Raw genomic sequence first — 21,119 nt, forward strand, 5'->3', positions numbered from 1 at the left:
CATTCCTATAAGCAGGTCATTCCCTCCATCATCCACATGCCTGTCCATGAACATCCTCAACGTGGAGGTTGACTCGGACCATTGCTGCTGGAACAAGCACTGGAACAAGCAATGGTCCGAGTCAACCTCCACGTTGAGGAAGTTCATCAACTCCCCTTCAATCAATCCGCCTGGGTGTGACCTACCACGGAATGCCTGGGTCAACCTCAACAGACTTAGCTCTGGAGTAGCAAAGACCCAAACCTATCTGCATATGATTGGAGTGTCTGCCACAAATCTTTGTGAATGCGGAAAACCACAGACTGTTGAACACATCATTGATGAATGCCCAATCTTCAAATCACCACATGGAGTCAGCGGCCTCATTGAACTGGATGACGATACCACTTCTTGGCTAATGTCCCAATTGCCTGTGTAGCCCTACACGAACGAACGAACGATGCCTGTCCATGTCCATCTCTCCTCTTGGTTGCCCACCACCTGCTGACAGCTGCTCATCTCTCCACCTCCAGCTAATCATCTCTCCTCCATCCTCCCAGTAGTGGTTCATGCTGACCAGGTACTTCTTCCTCTGGTAGTACCTTCACATCACGATCATCCCTGTGACAGGAGAGTGAGAGGAGAGATGTATTTTTTCTAGCACAGTCTCATCTTGACATTCATGCATTGACACTCTATAAGATATACTCAGGTACAAAGACGCTGAATTCTTCTGAATGTGCTCATAGACTTTGTGGTGGAGCTTGTCAAAATGTGTTTTCTCAAGGTGGAGCAATTCAGGATCGATTTACTGCCTCCGTCAAAGGAGCGCTCAGCAGTTATTGTTCATAAGAGATGATCTTTCACTTTATAGTCTCGATGCATTGTGGCGACTGCAACATACAAATGGAGTTTAGTGCTTGTTCTACATTTACTGCTTTAAGCTCACAAACATTTCTAGCATTTATTATTGGTTGTGTCCTTTTCCTTCTGAACATCTTCTGAACATCCATCCATCATCTATACTGCTTATCCTCGTGGGGTCGCGGGGGGAGCTGGAGCCAATCCCAGCTGTCATTGGGCGAGAGGCAGGGTACACCCTGGACAGATCTATCCCAGGGCCGACATACAGAGACAAACAACTATGCACGCTCACATTCACACCTACAGTCAATTTTAGAGTCACCGATTAACCTAACCTGCATGTCTTTGGAATGTGGGAGGAAACCGGAGTACCCGGAGAAAACCCACGCAGGCACAGGAAGAACATGCAAACTGCATGCAAAGACATTCCTATAAGCAGGTCATTCCCTCCATCATCCACATGCCTGTCCATGTCCATCTCTCCTCCATCCTCTTGGTTGTCCACCACCTGCTGACAGCTGCTCATCTCTCCTCCTCCAGCTAATCATCTCAATTCCATCCTCCCAGTAGTGGTTCATCCTGGCCAGGTACTTCTTCTTCTGGTAGTACCTCCACATCACGATCATTCCTGTGACAGGAGAGTGAGAGGAGAGATGTATTTTTTCTAGCACAGTCTCATCTTGACATTCATGCATTGACACTCTAATCATTGTTCTCGGGAGGACGACGCCCGTTTGGAACTGGAGCGATGACGGCTGTTTTCCACGGCGCGGCGCCAGCGTGCGGGTCCAGCGAGTGCTGAGAGAGCAGACACCAAACCTCGCCCGCTCCGTCAGATTTCACAGCACCATGTCGCTCTCCACCTCAGGCCTTCATTGTAGCTTTCTGAAAGTCATCAGCAGTACATCTTTTACTTGGTTCCATGTTGCAGTGGCTTTCATTGAATCCTCAAGTTTTATGAGTTGAAAGTGGTAGAATGTCGTCGAATACTTTTGTCTCATTGCCTCCTTTAACATCTAAGTTCCTTTTGTATGGTTTTTAGTTCAACACGGTCCTTATTTTTTTAAATGCTTTCCTTTTTCCTGTTAACGCAGTCCCTTAGTCCTGAAGTACTGTATGGTTTATTGTTCAGGAACACAGTTATCTTCTTCTGCTTCTTTCTTCTTGTTTCTTCAGTGTTGCACTTGCAGGGGTATGCACAGTATGACATTGTGTTTTATTATTTATTAAATATAGTCTCATCTATTCTGGGAAAATCAACCAAGTTGGTGGTTCTATTTTTTTTTCTTTAAATTCATATAAAAGAAAAGAAAGAAAGAATAATACTGTAAATATTTGCTGCCCCCTGTTGGCCGAGGGAAGCACTAACGTGAGGGTCACCGAGTTTGGGAGATATAAGGAAAGCCCTTCATAATTAAAGGCCTACCAGATACTATAACAACAACAACACTAATAATAATAATATTCATCACCCTTATCATCGTCATTTATACAAATGACCACCTTTCAAACGCAACACGCAGCTTAAACAAGCAAAAATACATTCAATAAAAATAAGTAAACATTATGCTTGATTTTAATTTTGGGTAATCAATTTACATAGAGACACTGATAGATCCCAATCTGCATCTGTTTTCTCTCATTGGTCTCAAATTATTTGTCTTCAATAAAATCAAATGAAACTTGTTGGTTTTGACAAAAAAAAGTATATATTTCATAATGGTTCAAACAACACCCACAAATGTTTACAATCCAAGCAGAAGAAACAGGAAAGCAGCGTTCAGCCTCTGTTGTCATTTGAGATTAGAAACGAGGGACGACGAGTGAGTTTGGACCTGACGTAGTCGTGGTGTCATTGTAGACGAACGCCGCCAAGGGTGGGTCGTGTGCGAAAAGGATTTATCAGAGGCCGTAGCCTGTTAAAAAAAAATGACTATACCTACGAGAGAAGAGAAGGGGCAAGCCACCTCCCCCTTTCAAGAGGTAAACTTCACAAACGCTTCTTGGGCTTTCTTGAGCATCTCCAACCCGGTCACCAGCTGCTCCACCACTATGCGCATTCTGTTGGCAAACTCTGAGCGGAGCTGCTGCTTCACCTTGTTGAAATACATTCATCCCCAGGGCGAGGCCCTGCATCAGCCCTCATTGACGAACTCCAGGCACCGCTGGATCTCCGCCATTTTGTCCTCGTAGTCCTGGATGATCTGCTTGATTTTCTTCTTGTCGTGTTTCTTGTTCACCTGGAAAAACGCATTTTCCCACTCGTATAAATGAATGTCATCCACGTTTGGTCCAAACCAATGATGTTGTGACAATAAATCAATCCACGTTTGCTCTGATTCACAACTCTCTTTTTGTCTGGTGTCACAATTAAAACATAGGTTTGTTGTTTTTCAACCCAGGCCTTAATGAAACACTGGTTCCCATCACGTTGGACTGTTCAGAGCACCACCTCGCTCGACATGTTATGACTGAGAAGCTGCAGCTTCCTGTGCTTCAGTGCAGCGGGGGGCAAACGTGACGTAGCATTTCTGTTTCCGAAACAGGAGACTCAGGATGGACGCATTTTATTTGGAATGATTTTCATTGCCACAGCACATCTAGAGCATAGCGTTGGCGACAGCGGGTTGCCGGCAGGAAGGGACGCAACTTCCTGTTTCTAGTCTCCGACGTTGGCACGGAGCTGATTTGTGGGAGTGCAGAAGAAAAAAAACCCGATAAGATGACTTTTCCAAAACTTTGTGTTGGGTGCATTTAAGCGGAGTGGTAAGGTTCTCGGCAGTTAAGCGTTCGGTGAGACTGTGCCGTGAAAAGCTATAAATTACGGGAACAAACATTTCATTTTAATGAGCCTGGGTTGAAAACTTTCCCTTTAAGCCATTGAGACATGTCTGGTCAGTGATGAAACTGGTACTGTGAACAGATAAAACAGATTTAAAGTCACCGTGTTAGCGATGGCAGCCGAAGCCCCAGTAACGCCACCTGCCGTGACCACACCCACGCCCACTGCAGTGAGGGCCAGCGAGGCCCCAGCGGTGAACGGGGAGAAAATCAACCCTGCCACCACCGCCAGGCCCCCAATTGCACTTGTGGCCCCTCCGGTGATGCCAGGGATCTTTGTTCCCTTGGAAACCTTGGGATTCAAGGAGTCGGGTTGAGGGGCCAAATCGAACAATTACAACACACTGTTTATTTCCATCTCCACTCGTTACCTTATCTAAGTTGTCGGCAACGGCGTTCAGCTCGAAGATGTGGCCCTGAAAGGTCACACCGTGCTCGGCCAACAGGAGGTGGAACACCTGGATGGCTTTATAGATGCGCTGGGCTTTATTGGTGATGTTCCTGAGGAGGCGTTACAATCTATCGGTCACCGTACTCAACCCGCTGCAGCTTGGAACACACATGTTGTGTAGATTGTGCACATCTCACCAGAGAGGCTGCAGCGGGTGAGACTGGGTTTCCCCCCCAATCAATGATAAATACATAAAGTGCCATAAAAATAAAAGATCAACTTACTTAGATTCCTCATTTTCTTGTAGTGAGAGGTCAATTGCCAGGTACTCCCAAGCTGGAAGTAAGAATTCCGATTTAAAGAAGTTGTTTTAATAATCATTAAAAAAAAAAAAAAAAAAAGGTCTCGTCTCCGACTCACATTCCACCCTCTTCCACCATTCCTTCAGATACTTGGCATCCTGGTGAAAGAGGAACAAGCAGAGGACAATTTTGTCTCGTGAACGCAATCAGCTGTTCCAGAAATGTTTTTTAATATGTAAATTGACCAACGTGGGAGCTTCATGTGATACCAGCATTGGGTTGTGACGGAGCTCGTCAGGCCCACGCCTCCGCTGGTCCACGGGAGGAGGCGACGCCGCGGTGCCGTACATTTCCTGTTGAACCACCGTCAGGCAGGAAATGACACGTTTGTGAATGTGAACGGGCCTTCTATCATTCCGTGGAGTCAATTGTTTTGGTGGTTACCGTGTAAATATTCTCCTGTACCAAGACGTTGTCATAAAGATTTTCACAATCTTTGTCGTTTGTCATTCGTCTGACAGAGATCTGCTTGGAGAAAACCAAGAATTTGAGTCTTTTTTTTTTTTTTTTAATAGTCTCATGTGTTTCTTTTGTTCTTTACCAATTTGCTCATCTTTAGATTATCCACATCATACCCTTTTTATCTTCTACTTAAAAAAAACCAACAATAAAAAAAAAACAGCCATTCAATGTATTTGAATGGCTGTGCTCCTCGAGCCTGTGAACCATATTTGCTCTGCAGAACACGTCTGGCCACCCTCCCATCCCACCTTGCCAGGGTAGGAAGCATCACAACCGTTTATCTAATATGGGGTGTGTTTGATACGATGACGATGCAGAGGAGAGCCGACGAGGCACCTTACCAAGATGGCTGCCGCTGACGTTGAACGGCCTGTTCAATCCACGATGGAAACAGTTTTCAACCAACTGAACGGTTTATTTTCTTTAAAAGCTTCTGTTGTTAATTAATATGTGTTTGCTGTACTTCCGACACAATTTAGTAAAACCTTCATTTACCAACTCACTCAGCTCTATAACACATTTGGTTTCTCTGATTACCAATCAGGGCATTGAATAGACCAGATACTGGATGGAGTACTACCAGACAGTATTTTGGTGTATCTCTGCCATAAGAGTACAAGGATTCGCTGATCTTCTGAATTCAGATACAGTAGTAGCTATCAGTAAGGAATTGTAAATTAGGCCATTTTAGGATTATGGTCTTTTGGAATCAAACATTTCAAAACTTTATTTCACACAACCACTCACCAATCACCGAACGTACTAAGTAGGAGGCCCTTTTAAAACCCATTTCAACAGAATATATATTTATTTTTTTGACAAACCATCTGTCTTATTCAGTTAGGTATTGCAGGCAAGAATCCTCTATTTGGACGGTCAGTATTTTCAGCGGTGGGCTTTACGATTTGACAACATTAGAAATGTCGACTCTGATGCTGAAGAAATTGACTAATTTTCGAAATAGATAAATAAACGACAAAATGTTTATGAATCCAAACTTGGGATTATTGGATGTGTTTTAAGGCCTAATAACTACAGAACGCCTGCAGACACATCCACGGCGGTGCTGTCCTGAATAAGAAGCTACTATTCCTCGGGTTTCTACCTTTAATATCATCGCTGAGCAGCTCCAGTCCTCTTCTGATGATCGACGCCGACATTCTGGGGCAGTGAGCTCGAGATAAAGTGTAAATTAAATACGTTTGTCCATTCACCCGCGATTTGAGTTGTCACGCAGACCATACAGCCGTGTGAGCTGTGCGCCGCTAAAACTGTCCGTGCGGAACACAGCGGTCGAAGCCAATAGTTCCCAGAAGAAATTCCGTTGTGCAGAAACAAATAAAATAAACAAAACACGAATTTGTCTTTTTGGGTAATTTAACGATCAAACGAGGATAACAGTATAAACATATTTTAACCCTTATTTAAGACAAAATCGTATTTTATTACGGAGGGAGGGAAATGTACCGTTACAGCAGACTACAGAGTAAATGTATCTAAACAATACTGTATAAATATAATATTTACATCCATTCATTCTAGCAGACGTTTTTAAATAACTGCAATATGTACACGTATAAAATATACACATGCGATACAAAAATAAGTAATAAAACACCCCAAGAAATATATAGAGTGTAGTTATTTTCAATGAAATGCAAATAGAACTCGGGGGGCCAAACTGCGGACGCGTCGTGGTACTTGCCCAAGCTGCGGCGCGGCGCGGAGAGCGGTTTCAAGACTCGGCACGTCCCGGGCGCGTCCTTCTTCGACACCGACCGGTGCTGCGACAGGACCTTCCCCTGGGTCACACGCCGCCGCCGGTGAGGCTCTTCGCGGAATACGTCGGTAACCGGGGGCGCCAGCGAGTTCGGGGAGTTCTCCGCGCCCCGGGTGTGGTGGATGTTCCGGGCGTTCGTTCCAGAACCCAGAGACAGTGAGTGGAGCTGAGGACCGAGGTCCAGAATACTCATGGATTAAATGTAATTAAGGTGTCATTCAATATGTATAAATATCTGCATCTTCAAGGGTGAAGCGGTAGTGACCACAAGACCAGCATTGCATTCCAAACTGACAAAAATGTCAAATTATGTGACCTATTGAGATAACTGAGAACTGATTAAGTATTTTGTTGACATGCAGGGTTTGTCATTGTCACATTGGCTCTAAGATGATTAAGGAGTAAATATTTGTATTTGTCACAGTAAAGACAAAGAATTTACCTCATTTGACGTATTGCGGGAGGTTGTGCGAGGAGATTTTTGAACTTCACTCGTGTTTTTATCTTCATAGACAAAAGAAAAAAAGCGTTTTGCGTCCTTTCAGGTGTAAGCGCTTCGATCACAACTTGGATTGAAATAAATACGCGGCTTTTTCGCCGCTTACTCCCCCGGTTGTGGCGTCCGCGGCGCCCGGTTGCCCCGGGGCTCCCTCCAGACCCCGAAGATTAAAAAATAAAAAATATATATTTTTATTCCTCTTTACAACCTTCAAAAATGCATCATCCCTGATCGATGTAAACTTGAGCGTCATTTTATATAATTAGAATCCTATACAGATATGTAATATTATATATAATCATATACATGTATTTTATTGTTTTATTGTATTATTCTTATTCTTATTATTGCCATTGTTATTAAAACAAGACATTGGCACCGTTACAAGTGCAATTTTAACCGTTTTAATCAAAGTGTATTTATCTCCTAAAATTCCCTTTCAGAGGTTGTACAGTAAGACTAATAGGTGGAGGAGAAAGATCACCGGGTCCTAAATTTCTCCAGAATTTCCCTAAATAGAAAGTTCATGTAAAGAAACTAATATTCCTCTCACTTTGGTGTCATTTTCCTAATGTCCATCCATTATGTTCCCCACTTCCCCTTTGTCAATTTTGGAATAAAATTAAATATGAAATATATATATTTTTAAAATATAATAAAATAATTAAATATGGCGAGAGAGTAAATATTATCTAATGTGGCCTAATGTGTGACAGTGACGGACGTTGGTGTAATAAGGTTCAGAGTAACTGGTCTAGATAGTTCCATGATAGGACCTGATATTCTTTTCCGAGATGCAAAATTCAGTGGGTTACAATGTGAGATTGTTATTGTCATTGTAACTGTGAGGTTATTTATGTGTTGGCCACAGGGAAGGTCCAGCGCGCACACTGGGACCCACCCGGCAGAGAGAAGCAGAGCCCTGGCCTTCCTCATCTCACTCATCATCCTGGTCGTCTTCGTCCTAGCCGGAGGAGCCACACTGGTGTGGTACTTCCTGGGTGGGTATTACAGACCCCCCCCCCCCGTCTCTGTGATTGATCGATTCAAAGCTGATTTGTCCCGTGCATGCTCTGCTACGGCGTGCAGTGAAGTGCTTGTGCTGTGTCTCTGCGACAGAGTACAGGGTGTGGGTCCTGGAGCCCCGGGTCCAGCAGCAGTACACCGCCTCCCTGTCCGTCCTCAACAGGGGCTTCTCCGCAGACCTGTCCTTCCCCTCCAGCCTGGGGTTTCGGACGGAGGCCGCAGGACTGCAGGACATGGTCAGAGAGGCTACTACTGTAATAGAAAAGACAGGAAGCTGCACCGCACGAAATGATGACTTCAAGGACAAAAGACTGGAGTACTTTTAATAACTGGGACGACTTACTGTATCGTCCATTTTACAGTGAGGAACAAGAGAAAAATCTAAATGTGACTACCACAGATACTTTTATGACTTGTACAACTAGGGGTAATACAATTAATAATTTAAAATGTAAAAAATAAAATAAAACAATATAACAATAACAACATTAATAAATTATAGTAATATGTTTTATTAATAAAGCACTTTTTAACCGGATATATCTCTATAAAAAAAAAAGAAAATTCTTTCTAATAGACCAACCAACTATCTAATTCCTAAAATGTCCTTGAGCAAGACACTTAACCCCTGATGGCTGTGTCCATTGGTGTTTGAATAATTGTAAGTCGCTTTGGATAAAAGCGTCTGCTTAATGTAATGATATAAAATAGATAAAGGGAATATGCTTATTACATAAGCATATTCCCTTTATCTATTTTATTCTATATATTTTCATTTTATTCTATAAGTATTATTCGACTTACTGTATTACGTTTTAGGAATCAGTTAGTTGGTCTATTAGAAAGAAATGTTTCCCTAGGACATAATGTGTGTTATCACCGGGTGCGTTGCATTACATTTCACTGGATATATGTATGAAAGTATGTATATGTATGAAAGTATGTATATGTATGAAAGTATGTATATGTATGTGACGAATAAACCTCTTTAATCTTGAATCTTGAATAATATATATATATATATAAATAAAGGTTAAATATAGAAATCTGAATAAAATGTAGTTGAAACTAAAAGTGTGTACATTATTTAAAAAGCCCCTCTCCCTCTCTCTTCATCCCCCCCCCCCCCCCCCCCCCGTCCTCAAAAACAGAGCGGACAAGAAATGGAAGGAGAAGGAAGGCTTCTCATAATTAACACGCTGGACTGTTTGGTTTCATGGTGGATTTCCAAAAATACATGTTTTACTGATGCGCTCGTCTAGAGACATAAAAGAGAGATAAACAATTATTAGTCCCACAGCAGGGAAATTTACGAGGCTGTGTGGGACTCCTACAGAAGAAGAAGAAGAAGAAGAATCTTTAATCATCACGCAACACACTGTGAAGGAAATTCTTCCGCAATGATCGGTGAGGTTAATCTGCCTGCTATAAGAAGACAAAACTGAGAATATCCAAGATTATTTATTCTGCAGAATAAAGAGAAAGATTCACTACTGCTCCAAAGCAGCGCTGGGATCAATCTACTATCCCAGAGAAAGACAGGAGGCTTTATACAGGAGAACAGGGTGCGGTTGGGGTCAGAGGTCTCCAACAGGTCTGCGCCCACCCCCCCAACTGTCTTCCTGGGTGCCCCCCCTTCCTTGACAAGGGAAATAACAGGTACTTGCAAACTTGACCAGGCAGAATGGGGGTTGCATGACAATGCACTTCTAGGTGTCCCCCATCTCTATAAAAGGTAAACATTGTAGGAGCAAAACATTTCTCTTTACATCAACTCTGGGGGGTTCTTGGGGGGACAGACACAAATGTTTTCAAACCCCCTTTTGGAGGTAGAGGCCTTTGTCCTCATTCAAAATAGTTGATCGTAATCATTTTTCCCTCACAACACCACACCACAACACATGCACACACACACACAAGCACATGCTTTGGATGGTGGCCGGTGAAATGAGGCCTCTGCATTTAACCCATCCTGGCTTGTCCTTCCTCCGGGGGCACAGCCAGGAGCAGTGGGCAGCATACAGAGCAACTCCACACAAAGCAGCACAGTGTGTGTGGTTCTGCCACTACAGGAAACCTCCTAGTGGTTTTCGGTTTTCCAATAACGATTAGATCATATATTTTGTTCTTTAGATGTCAATGTTAAAAGGGTGCAGATTAACGCTATCGGGCTTGAATCCCTCTTTCCAACAATTTGGCTCCTCTCAGGCATAAAACCCTGATAAACAAACAGCCTGTTCTGAAACCACATGAACCAAACCTTGAACAAATCTCGAAGTGGAATGCGGCCTGTCTCCCACCCCCAAGCCCACGGCAAACTGTTGTGTTGTTTCGCGCTAACCAAATTGTTTTTTCGGCAGCTTGTGAATTCAACAGCCCTTGCACTGGGAGCTTAAACTAAATAGTTCAGAGTGTGAGATGAATGTGTTTTCAAATAAAAAAAAACATGCAAAGGGAACTTTGAGAAGCGTGAAACGGTGTGACCGCCACGCCACGTTGCCCGCGTTAACACGTTCAACCTGATGTTCTCATTATTATCTCACTCCCTCTTCTCTTTTGGTCAAAGCTGACTTCACTGTACATTTCTGTGTGTGATATGAAGCTTGTTGAACGTCCGCAGCGAGGGCAGCGTGGTGGCTCACTTCTGGGTGCTGCTCTCCGTGCCGCAGAGCCACGCCGAGGCCGTCACCCTGCAACAGCTGAGGAGGAGCCTTCCGGGACGGACTGGGGGGCTACGGGGCGTGGCCGGGGGGCAGAGTCCGCTGCCTACGGCGGCTACCTGCTCAACATCTCCTCACTCTATGTCACAGGGGTGAGCGAGGGGACGGAGCAACTGTGACATACCTCCATCGTCCTCATCTTGACCTGAGAAGTCTTTTAGGGTTAGGGTTAGGGTTAGGGTTGGGGGGGGTTAGGGTTAGGTTAGGGTTGTGGCACGGTGGCGCACGGTGGCGCAGTGCATTGCACTGCTGCCTCACAGCAAGAAGGTCCTGGGTTTGATTCCCGCCTGGGGCGCTGTTGGCACGGTGCTCCGGCAGGTTATCTCCCAAATAGGAGCCTTTCTGTGTGGAGTTTGCATGTTCTCCCCCTGCTCACATGGGGTTTCCTCCACCTCACGTCAGTAAGGACCCCCACCAAAAACATGCACCCATCATGGTCTGACCAGCGATGGACATTTATCACTTGGTCCCCGGGCGCGTCCACGTACGCTGCCCACTGCTCCTGGCTGTGCCCCTGGAGGAAGGACAAGCCAGGATGGGTCAAAAGCAGAGAATCCATTTCACCGGCCACCATCAAAAGCATGTGCGTGTGTGTGTGTGTGTGTGTGTGTGTGTGTGTGTGTGTGTGTGTGTGTGTGCAAGCATGTGTTGTAGTGTGGTGTGTTGCGTGATAAATAAAGACTCTTTCTTCTTCTTCTTTCTTAGGGTTAGTTATTCACCAATGAGCAAATGTTGATATTAGTAAGTGACATGGAGTCTGCAATCAGACAATACACGTTGCAGGATGAAAGGACCAAACAGAATGAAGGGGTCATGAAAATGTATCCTCAGATATTTGCGTTTTATCTTAAATGGACAAACAAGAGGGAATAAAGTGAAAAAATTGAAAAGGACTTTCCTCATAATTTAAATGCGTAGTAATGTATAAGACTTAAGCTTCCGTTAAGGACAAGAGGATCAATCTGTCATTGGTAGCTTTACTCTTGCCAGGACCCCGGCGCCCTTGTAGCAGTTTGACCTGCTTGGTGACCCCCTGTCGCCCAGTGCTGACAAGTGCCATTGCCTTGGCCTTGCTGGGGGTCTGGTGCTTCTTAGCTTGACCTTGTTTAGCTTTTTTAGCATCTGGAAGACAACAAGAAAAATAGAGGCCAAGCTTTATTCTTCGTGCAATGCGTTGTATAAATCAAATGTTATAGCTTGGATACTTAAGTCCTCAACAAATTTTTGAGACTTTAATATTGTCTTAAAGTTTGTTAAAAGCAGGCTCAGTCATCGGCAGCCGTTTCATTTGATGTGCTCGTTTGATGGATAGAGATAGAAACTCAACTCACATCTGATCATATCTCTTGTGAGAATATCCGTCACCCGCCCTAGTACAACTGATAGTACTTTGGTGTATCTCTGCCATAAGAGTAAGATTCAAGATTCAAGATTCAAGATTTTTATTTGTCACATACATATACATACTTCCATACATATATGCAGTGAAATGTAATAGTACAAGGATTTGCTGATCTTCTGAATTCAGATAGTAGCTATCAGTAAGGAATTGTTAATTGGGCCATTCCTGGTCCAGATTATGGTCTTTTGGAATCAAACATTGCAAAACTTTATTTCACAAAACCACTCACCAATCACCAAACGTACTAAGTAGGAGGCCCTTTTAAAACAAATTTCAACAGTATATATATATATATATATATATATATATATATATATATATATATGTCTGTCTCTCTGTCTGTCTGTCTGTCTCTCTCTCTCTCTGTCTGTTTGTCTGTCCGTCTGTCTGTCTCTCTGTCTGTCTGTCTGTCTGTTTGTCTGTCTGTCGGTCTGTCTCAGTGTGTCTGTCCCAGCACCAGTGGTGCGTGTGTGTGTGTGTGTGTGTGTGTGTGTGTGTGTGTGTGTGTGTGTGTGTTCCTGTGTGACGTGTCCACCTTATCTTGATAAACAGTGTCAGAGTCTCGGTGGGCGGCGCTCGCCAACTGAGGCTGGATATGGAATTATTCTGTCGCAGCCTGGCGTCTGGCAGGAAAAGATCCAACGCTTTTCCATTTAGGGTTAAATATGAAAAGCATTTTTGCTTTGCTCTTCTTGGAAGCGTCGTATTGTTTGACATGGATATTAATTTCTACCACTAGTCTTTTCGTCCTTGCTTAATTTCTGCCATGTTTCCACCATGGGCATGGCCGTCTGTCCAAATGAACTGGACGACAGCGATGTCAGTCCACTAATGGCATTCGAAAGTCAATTTGAGTCCAAATTGGCGTAATTAATAATAGTAATAAGCCTGTTTCCTGAAAACTCCACAAGGAACCAAAGTTCCGGCGAACAGACCGACCGAAAGGATAGACAGACAGATACACAGACAGACAGACAGACAGACAGGCAGATAGACAAATAGACAGATAGACAGATAGATCAGACAGACAGTGTATTCATGTATTCGTTCATAAATGACAGATGCAGAATGCCCCTCAATACCCAATGTTTGTTTATCTGTTATCACACACACACACTTTTCTCTGACGTATCTCTCGTGTGTCCACTTTCTCTTTGTGTCATTTTCTTCTCTTGTTTCTTTCTGGGTTTGCTCAGAGTTTCCTGTTACAGATGACGATGATGAAGAGCTGTCTGTCTTTACAATGTTTTATTTTTTATTTTTTTGTATCTGGCTGGGGCCACCTTGTTTGTCAAGTCCCCAGGACACCATAGTGGCTTGGCTCTTGCCTTTTGAATGAATCGGTTTAATTACATTCGGCAGCTGTAAAAGTATAAACTTGAAGTTCTGGCGCCGATCAGATCAGATCAGATCGGATCAGATCAGATCAGATCAGATCAGATCGGATCAGATCAGATCAGATCAGATCAGATCAGATCCGATCCGATCAGCGGGCACCACACCACATCTTATGTTATCTTATGTTATCTTATCTTATCTTATATTTTCTTATATTATCTTATATTATCTTATCTAATTTTATATAACCTTATATTATCTTATATTATTTTATATTATCTTATATTATATTTTATTACCTTATATTATATTTTGATTATCTTATATTATATTATCTTATATTATATTATATTATCTTATCTTATATTATATTATCTTATATTATATTATATAATCTCAATTTGTGCCTTTTGTGCATTAGCTTATGGTGGAAATATCTTTATGTAAAGGGAAACAAAGGTTTTTTTCATTTAAATCATTTAAAAAAAAATCATTTAAATATTAAGGAGGGGGAGGAGTCACAGACAGAGGGAGGGAACATTTCGGGAAAGACAGACTTAAAGTTTAAATCCTTCAGACAACAGTGGACTGAACCAGAAAGACCCTCCTGTTCTTCTTTCTTTTTTCCTTGTAGGTGACTAAATTTGCTCGAGAACGGGGTATGAATTTACGGCGCGTATCTCTAGCTGTCCACCGCTGGTCCTCTCGGTTATCCCTAATGAGGTGCTGCAGCGAGAGCTTAATAATAATTATTATTATTAATTAATAATAATAATAATAAGGGGGGGGGATTATTATTAATTAATTTTAATAATTCAAATTCTTCTTCTTCTTCTTCTTCTTCTTCTTCTTCTTCTTCTTCTTCTTATTATTAATAATAAAAAAAATTATAATAATAATTATAATAATAGAAGCCATCTCCTTTGTCACTGTCATCATCTGTCGATACATTTCGTGTAAAACTGTATTTAATATTATTTGTTCTGTCATTATTCCATTTTCCATTAAAGTTATTCGTAAATAGCTTTTATATTCCTGCTTGAAATGAGTTGATATGAAACAAATTCAGTGTTAAAAACTAAATATTTGAATTCATCTGTGATTATGGTGCAATTACATTTTTATTTATGCTATTGAATTTAAGTGGAAAATGGTTTCATACAAATGATCAATATTATAATTTTCTAATTGACTCAGAAAGGGAAAGGATATAATTAAATGTAGAATTGAATTGAACCCAGCCATCTGATGGGACATCAGAGCTGATGGGGCGGAGCCCCAAATTCAAGCTCTTTTTATATAAATCTTTAGTGGGTATGGGCGAGATATGTAAACGAGCAAACGTGTCGCCATGACGATAAAAGATATGAGAACAAAGGGAGAAGTTTGGGTTTCACGAAACTAACTCCGAGCTTCGTTTCTGCGTCAGTACTTATTTGATACACATTAAAACTCATCGGCTTCTGTTTTGTTTCAGTGATTTTTTTTTTCCAAGTTTCAAGGTCGGAGAAAGATAAGAGCATCGAGCGAGACCCAGTTTTTTTTCAAACCCCGGGCTGAATTTTTTTCAACGAGCCCGGGGTTCAGGCTTTGCTGCACGGGCCTTGGCTGTGAATCTTCTCAACGACAATAATTCACAGATTTTTGCCCAAATCCTTTTCAACCACAATAATCTGACCTGACCTTGACCTGAATCTTTTGACTACGATGAAATCACACTTTTCAGCTTGAATCTGTTAAGTGACAATAGTCACGAGTTTCTGTGGATGTGAATGTGTTTTTGTGTCCAAGTTTTCGATGGGATAGATTCCATGAAATCAGAAAACGCTTGACATTTTCACTCGATTATTTACAATTTGAAACTTGTCTGTCTGTCTGTGACGTCACGGTTCTAAAGACACCTCGACCGTGTCCGTAGCTCTAGCGATCGTCCTCTTTTAGCCCGAAGAAATCAGAGAATATTACAAATCCGATGGATCTTTAATTATGAAAAAATAATAATAATTAAGAAAAATACTTACGATAGTAATACTAATAATGTTAATAATATAACTGACCTCATTCTAAAATGTTTCCAAAGCTTCAGTTAAAACTCTCCTTCCTTCTTTCTCTCCCTCTCTCATCCTAGATGATGGCTGGACTGCAGACATGGACGATGGGGCTGATGGCCGTGGCCTTAACCCTCGTTCTAACACGAGCAGAGGCAGCTTCCTCTGGTTCCTCTGACGCTGTGAGGAAGGAATCTCACCCCGACCTCTCGGGGCAGAAGAGGGAACTCTTCAAGCAAACGTTCTACATGTACGAGGGGAGGGTTGATACAGGCCCCTACGTGATAGGACGGGTAGGTCCTGTTTTTTCACTGATTCCGAGTGCTACACTTTAGCTTCCATCTGATACAGATACTGATCCATTCCACTCAACAGTATAGACATTAGGGTCGTTACAACACCATGATTTGTGACATATAATCCACATTTACATACAACAGATTTTCCTTCATCAGTAACTTAAATATCTTAAATATCGCTGTTTCAGGAAATCAGCAAATCAAGTCACTTCTTAAATATCTGGGTATCAATATTAATTTACATATTCATCCATCCATTCATTCATAACCTTTATGTAGATATGTGGAGGTACATATGTCTCTTGGTGTTGGGTCTTTGTCGTTGAGCTTGTTAAACTAGTATCAGTTCATCCCTCGTCCCAGTTGTTCACTGACCTTTATCCTTGAGATTCCTCAGATTTTATTGTTGAAATGTGGTTTGTGAAATGTGACCCAACCCATCATTTATAGTAAGTTTACGCCGTGAAGGTTTGATATAAATACTAAAATCTTTTTATAGAATTGAAAATAAAATTCAATAATAGAAAAGAAAACTAGTGAAACAATTTATTTTTCTTTTTGTACAGATCTGGCAGGACTGGCTCCAGAAGGTGAAGAGATATCACCTTGAAGGTGAGGGTGCCAACTCCATCTTCACTGTGGACGACGAAGGACGTTTGTTTGTCCACAAGACTCTGAACAAAAAGGAGAAGAGCTTCTACCTCCTGAAGACTCTGATGTATGACGGGGATAACACGCTGGTGGACTCTACGGAGTTAGTTGTCCTGGTGTTGTCCAGCGGCAGTGTCCCCATCTTCCCAACAACATACAGTGGATCCATCAAGGAGAGGTCTACACTTGGTGAGCATGCTGTTAACCAGCAACGCTGCTGGCTCGCTCATTTGTCCTATTCCACATAAAGACTCAAAGTCCAACCATAGCCAATTGAATGTAACCATGAAGCATTTCTCCTACAACAGTTAAGCTCAGTCACCTCCATGTGAGGTGTTAAAGCTCTGAAATGTCTTTACATTAATAACACATTATGGAGGCCATTCATCATCTTGAATTATAGGAAAGTTTCCTTTAAAGATTCTGTTGTTTCCCTTTTATTTCCAACGATGCAATTAAATACAGATCTTTTCTTGCTGACATGTTTTTCCTGGAACCTCTTGGGTGGAGTTTTCCACAGTGTCTTGTCCACATTCAGGTGGAGCGGTCCTGTGACTGAATTCTTCCTGACTGTTTAATTCTCCCAAAACAGGAACTGAAGTGGTTGCAGTGACAGCCACAGATGCTGACGACCCTGAAGAACCTCAGGGAAACCTACAGTACTCTCTGAGGCCAGAGGGAGAGATCTCTGCCTTTGAAATCCACAGCTTGACAGGTAGGCTGCCAGGCTGTTTTCATCATGACAATAAATATTCTTTATTCATTTTAACATTCTTAATATGAAACATCTCCCCAAAAGAAAATGAAAATGGATTTAGAAAATAAGAAAGAGAGGAATATTTTACCTGCTAACTGGAACAAACACACACACACACACACACACACACACACACACACACACACACACACACACACACACACACACACACACACACACACACACACACACACACAGTGGAGACAGCATCTGATGGATGGTGTGGGTGGGGAGGGAGTGAGTGCGTGTTGTCAATGATCTATTCAAATAAAAGCACAGACACATGGTCTGTACAGACACTAGGATTGTAAGTTTGCTTTTTGCTTTGTTTGGGGAAGTTTGGAGGGAGAAGATTTTGGGGAGTAAGGGCCAACGTTTCAAAAATCAATATAAACAATGAAGGAGGGAAAGAGACTCTATGACGTGTATAGAAATAAATAGTGAAGAGTTGAAGGCTTCCAAGAAAGAAAAAGAGAAAGAAAGAAAAAGCAGCTGAAGAGTTCACCCCTTGTAGCGCTCTCTGTCTGTCTGTCTCCCTGTCTGTCTCTCTGTCTTTCTATCTCTTGCTCCTCTCTCTCTGTCTGTCTCTCTCCCTGTCTGTCTCTCTGTCTTTCTATCTCTTGCTCCTCTCTCTCTATCTCTCTCTCTCTCTCTGTCTGTCTGTCTCTCTCCTCTCTGTCTGTCTGTCTGTCTCTCTCTCTGTCTGTCTCTCTCTCCTCTCTCTCTGTCTGTCTGTCTGTCTCTCTCTCTGTCTCTGTCTCTCTCTCTCTGAGTGATTGGAGGTGTGAGCGAGCGGAGCGTGTGAGCGTTTGGTAGAGTGAGTGATTTTTCTCTCTAACTTTTTCTATCAATTGTATGTTTATAATTATTTGTTGGTGACGGTGTTAGTTTTTTTGTTGGTTGTAGGGTGTGCGCACAGCGGGTGGGGGGTGGTGGTAGTGGTGGTGGTGGTGGTGCGGCTCCGCAACCATGTCGGACCTCACCAAGCTAACGAGGAAGCACGGCATTAAGTTGCCCGTGTCTTCCTCGGTCTCGGTGGAGGACTGCAGCCTGGCGGTGGGGAAGGCTGTCGGCTACAGCAGCGTTGTGTCCGCAGCGCGGATGAACAGCGCGGTGGTCATCTTCCTGGATGGCGTAGACAAGGTGAACGCGGTGGTGGCGAGCGGCGTCACGGTGAACGAAATGTTTGTTCCCGTCCTGCCTCTCTCCACACCGGCGAAGAGGGTGAATCTGGCGAATGTTCCGCCGTTTATTAAAGATGAGACCCTCACTAGGGAACTGGCGAGGCACGGGAAGGTGGTGTCGCCAGTTAAAAAAGTCCCGTCGGGGTGCAAGTCGCCGCTGCTCAAGCATGTGGTGTCGCACAGGAGACACGTCCTGATGGTGTTGAACAACAGGGATGCGGAGTTAAACGTAGCTTTTAAAATCAGGGCGGATGAGTTTGACTACGTGGTGTTTGTCAACACTGACACCACCAAGTGCTTTGGGTGCGGTGGGGAGGGACACCAGGTCAGGGCATGTCCAGGAAAGAAGGCAGACGGCGAGACAGGTGAGGGGCAGAAGGGTGGACAGGACAAGGAGGGAGCACAGGAGGGGGCAGGTGAGGGTCAGAAAGGGGAAAAGCAGGCGAAGGTGGGGGCACAGGAGGGAGCAGGGGGGGGTCAGGAGGGGGGAAAACAGGCGAAGAAGGGGGCACAGGAGGAGGCGGGGGAGGGCCAGAAGGAAGGAGGGGAAAAGCAGGTGAAGGTGGGGGCACAGGGAGAGGCAGGTGAGGGCCAAAAGGAGGCAGGGGAAAGACAGGTGGAGGTGGGGGCACAGGGGGATACAGGTGGAGGGCGGAAAGGAAAGGAGAAGAAACAGGTGAAGGTGGGGGCACAGGAGGGGGCAGGCGAGGGGCAGGGGGAAAAAAGGGGGGGGGGGGGGAATGTGGAGCCGCAGGAGGGAACGGGTGGAGGTAGACAGCGCAGCCAGGTGAGCGTGGAGACACGGGGGGAGGCAGGCGAGGGTCTGGAAAGAAGGCAGGTAAGGGTGGGAGGACAGGAGGGGAAGGAGGAGGGTCCGGAAGACAGGCAGGTGGGTGCGGGGGGACAGGAGGGGACTGGTGAAGGAAAGGAAGCTACAGCACAAAGTCAGAGGAGTGCAGGTGACGTAGCTTGGGAGGAGGAGGCACTGGAAGGAAGTGACTTTGAGATGGGGGACGAGGACGATCGGTTGAGAGTCCCTCGGCTCAAAAGAAAGTCCAACAAAATGGTAGGAGACTCTCAGGCGAAGAGAGGGACAGCAAGCCAGGGGAAGGCAAGTCAGGAGGTGGAGCAGGGAGGCTCGGAGTCAGAGTCCTGGATGGAGGAGGACTCTGCTGCAGACAGTGAGGGGCAGGTTTTTCTCGGCGTAAAGAAGAAAAAGGGCAAAAAAAGCTACAGTGTGGGCAAAATAAAAGCGTTTCTGCACAGGACGAAGAATGTGAAAGGGATTAAGGTGGAGGATTTCTTCTCAGACAAGGAGTTGCTGGCGAACGCGGCCCAGCAACAGATGAGGAGTAAGGGGAGAGGAGGGTTCACGGACCAGGAGGTGTACAGGCTAAAGAAAATAGTGCAAAAGATCAGGAAGGAGCTGAACAACGGAGAGGATGGGGAGGAGGTGGAGGTGGCTGCCGCTGTTCGGGCTGATTCCCTTTTCCGTTGCAATGAGTGACTTTAACATCAGCACGCTGAATGCGAATGGGACTAGAGACGCAGCTAAGAGGTCTCTACTGTAGGAGCTGATGGAGCAGAAGAGGCTGGATGTGCTGTTGGTGCAGGAGACCCACAGTGACTCTGGCAATGAGGCTGACTGGAAGAGGGAGTGGGGGGGTGGTGCTAAGCCACAAGAGCACCACCAGCGGGGGGGTGGCTCTTCTCTTTTCTAAGAGCTTTGCCCCAGCATCCTTTGAGGTGGAGGAGGTGGTGGAGGGCAGACTGATGGTGGTGAGGGCAGCATTTGAGCATCATAAGTTTGTCTTTATAAATGTGTACGCTCCCACCACAGGACCACACAGAGTCACTTTTTTGCAAGTTTTAAATGGGGTTTTAAGCAAAGCTCGTACTGGGGAGTTTTTGTTTCTAGGAGGTGACTTTAACTGCACCGAGAACGACCTGTTAGACAGGAACCACTGTGAGCCTCACAGAGCATCGCAGAACGCGATGAGGCTGCTCTCAAGCGAGAACGAGCTAACGGACGTGTGGAGGAGAACCAACGGGGATGAAAGACAGTACACCTGGGTGCACTGCAGAGGCACCTCTTTATCGTTGGCCAGACTAGACCGGTTTTACTGTTTTAAGCACCATTTTAACATCTTTAAGGAATGTAGAATGGTGCCTGTTGGTTTTACCGATCACTCCCTGGTTGTTTGCCGTGTTTTTATCGCCAATGTAAAGCCCAAAAGCGCATATTGGCATTTTAACACCACCCTACTATGTGACTCCAACTTTAAGAATGCTTTTAGGTTTTTTTGGGAAGGTTTTAGAAACAGAAAGCAGGACTTTATTTCCTTAAGACTGTGGTGGGACTATGGGAAGAGGGAGATAGAGCAGCTCTGTCGGCAGTATACTCTCAATGTCACACGGGACATCACCAGATCAATGAGGGATCTGGAGACTGACATTGTGGAGTTACAGGGTGTAGTGGAACCCACTGGGAATCGAGATCACATTAAGGACCTCAA

General features: G+C 44.1%; 2 protein-coding genes across 4 annotated transcripts in view; one reads left to right on the plus strand and one right to left on the minus strand.

Moving 5' to 3' along the window:
- Window positions 1-2,432: 2,432 nt before the first annotated feature.
- On the minus strand, window positions 2,433-6,151 carry LOC307228760 (apolipoprotein L domain-containing protein 1-like). Of its 3 annotated transcripts, XM_079998542.1 has the most exons (8): window positions 6,005-6,151; window positions 4,822-4,902; window positions 4,647-4,730; window positions 4,496-4,535; window positions 4,360-4,411; window positions 4,056-4,185; window positions 3,788-3,976; window positions 2,433-3,083 (listed from the first exon to the last, which is right to left on the minus strand). In XM_079998542.1, the coding sequence occupies exons 1-8, from the start codon at window positions 6,014-6,016 to the stop codon at window positions 2,979-2,981; spliced, it is 693 nt and encodes a 230-aa protein (XP_079854668.1). In that variant the 5' UTR covers window positions 6,017-6,151; the 3' UTR covers window positions 2,433-2,978. The 3 variants fall into 3 exon arrangements, with proteins under 3 accessions (XP_079854668.1, XP_079854669.1, XP_079854670.1); XM_079998543.1 differs by lacking the exon at window positions 4,822-4,902; XM_079998544.1 differs by lacking the exon at window positions 3,788-3,976.
- A 4,649-nt stretch (window positions 6,152-10,800) lies between these two features.
- The window catches only part of LOC307229001 (cadherin-5-like), a gene marked incomplete at both ends in the record, with an annotated part of 28,189 nt that continues 17,870 nt past the window's right edge, over window positions 10,801-21,119 (plus strand). The window contains 4 exons of the mRNA XM_079998874.1: window positions 10,801-11,016; window positions 15,793-16,005; window positions 16,578-16,851; window positions 17,255-17,377. Of these exons, the coding sequence (XP_079855000.1) occupies window positions 10,801-11,016; window positions 15,793-16,005; window positions 16,578-16,851; window positions 17,255-17,377 (826 nt within the window). The remainder of the gene's footprint in view (window positions 11,017-15,792; window positions 16,006-16,577; window positions 16,852-17,254; window positions 17,378-21,119) is intronic.

The sequence above is a fragment of the Zeus faber genome (genome assembly GCF_960531495.2).
Source record: "Zeus faber genome assembly, chromosome: 4".
NCBI classification, from domain to species: domain Eukaryota; kingdom Metazoa; phylum Chordata; class Actinopteri; order Zeiformes; family Zeidae; genus Zeus; species Zeus faber.

Coding starts and splice junctions, on each gene's coding strand:
- LOC307228760 (XM_079998542.1), bottom strand. Junction 4,536..4,646: donor TCCGTCACAACCCAATGCTG/GTATCACATGAA, acceptor CTCTTTCACCAG/GATGCCAAGTATCTGAAGGA. Junction 3,977..4,055: donor TTGCCGACAACTTAGATAAG/GTAACGAGTGGA, acceptor TTGAATCCCAAG/GTTTCCAAGGGAACAAAGAT.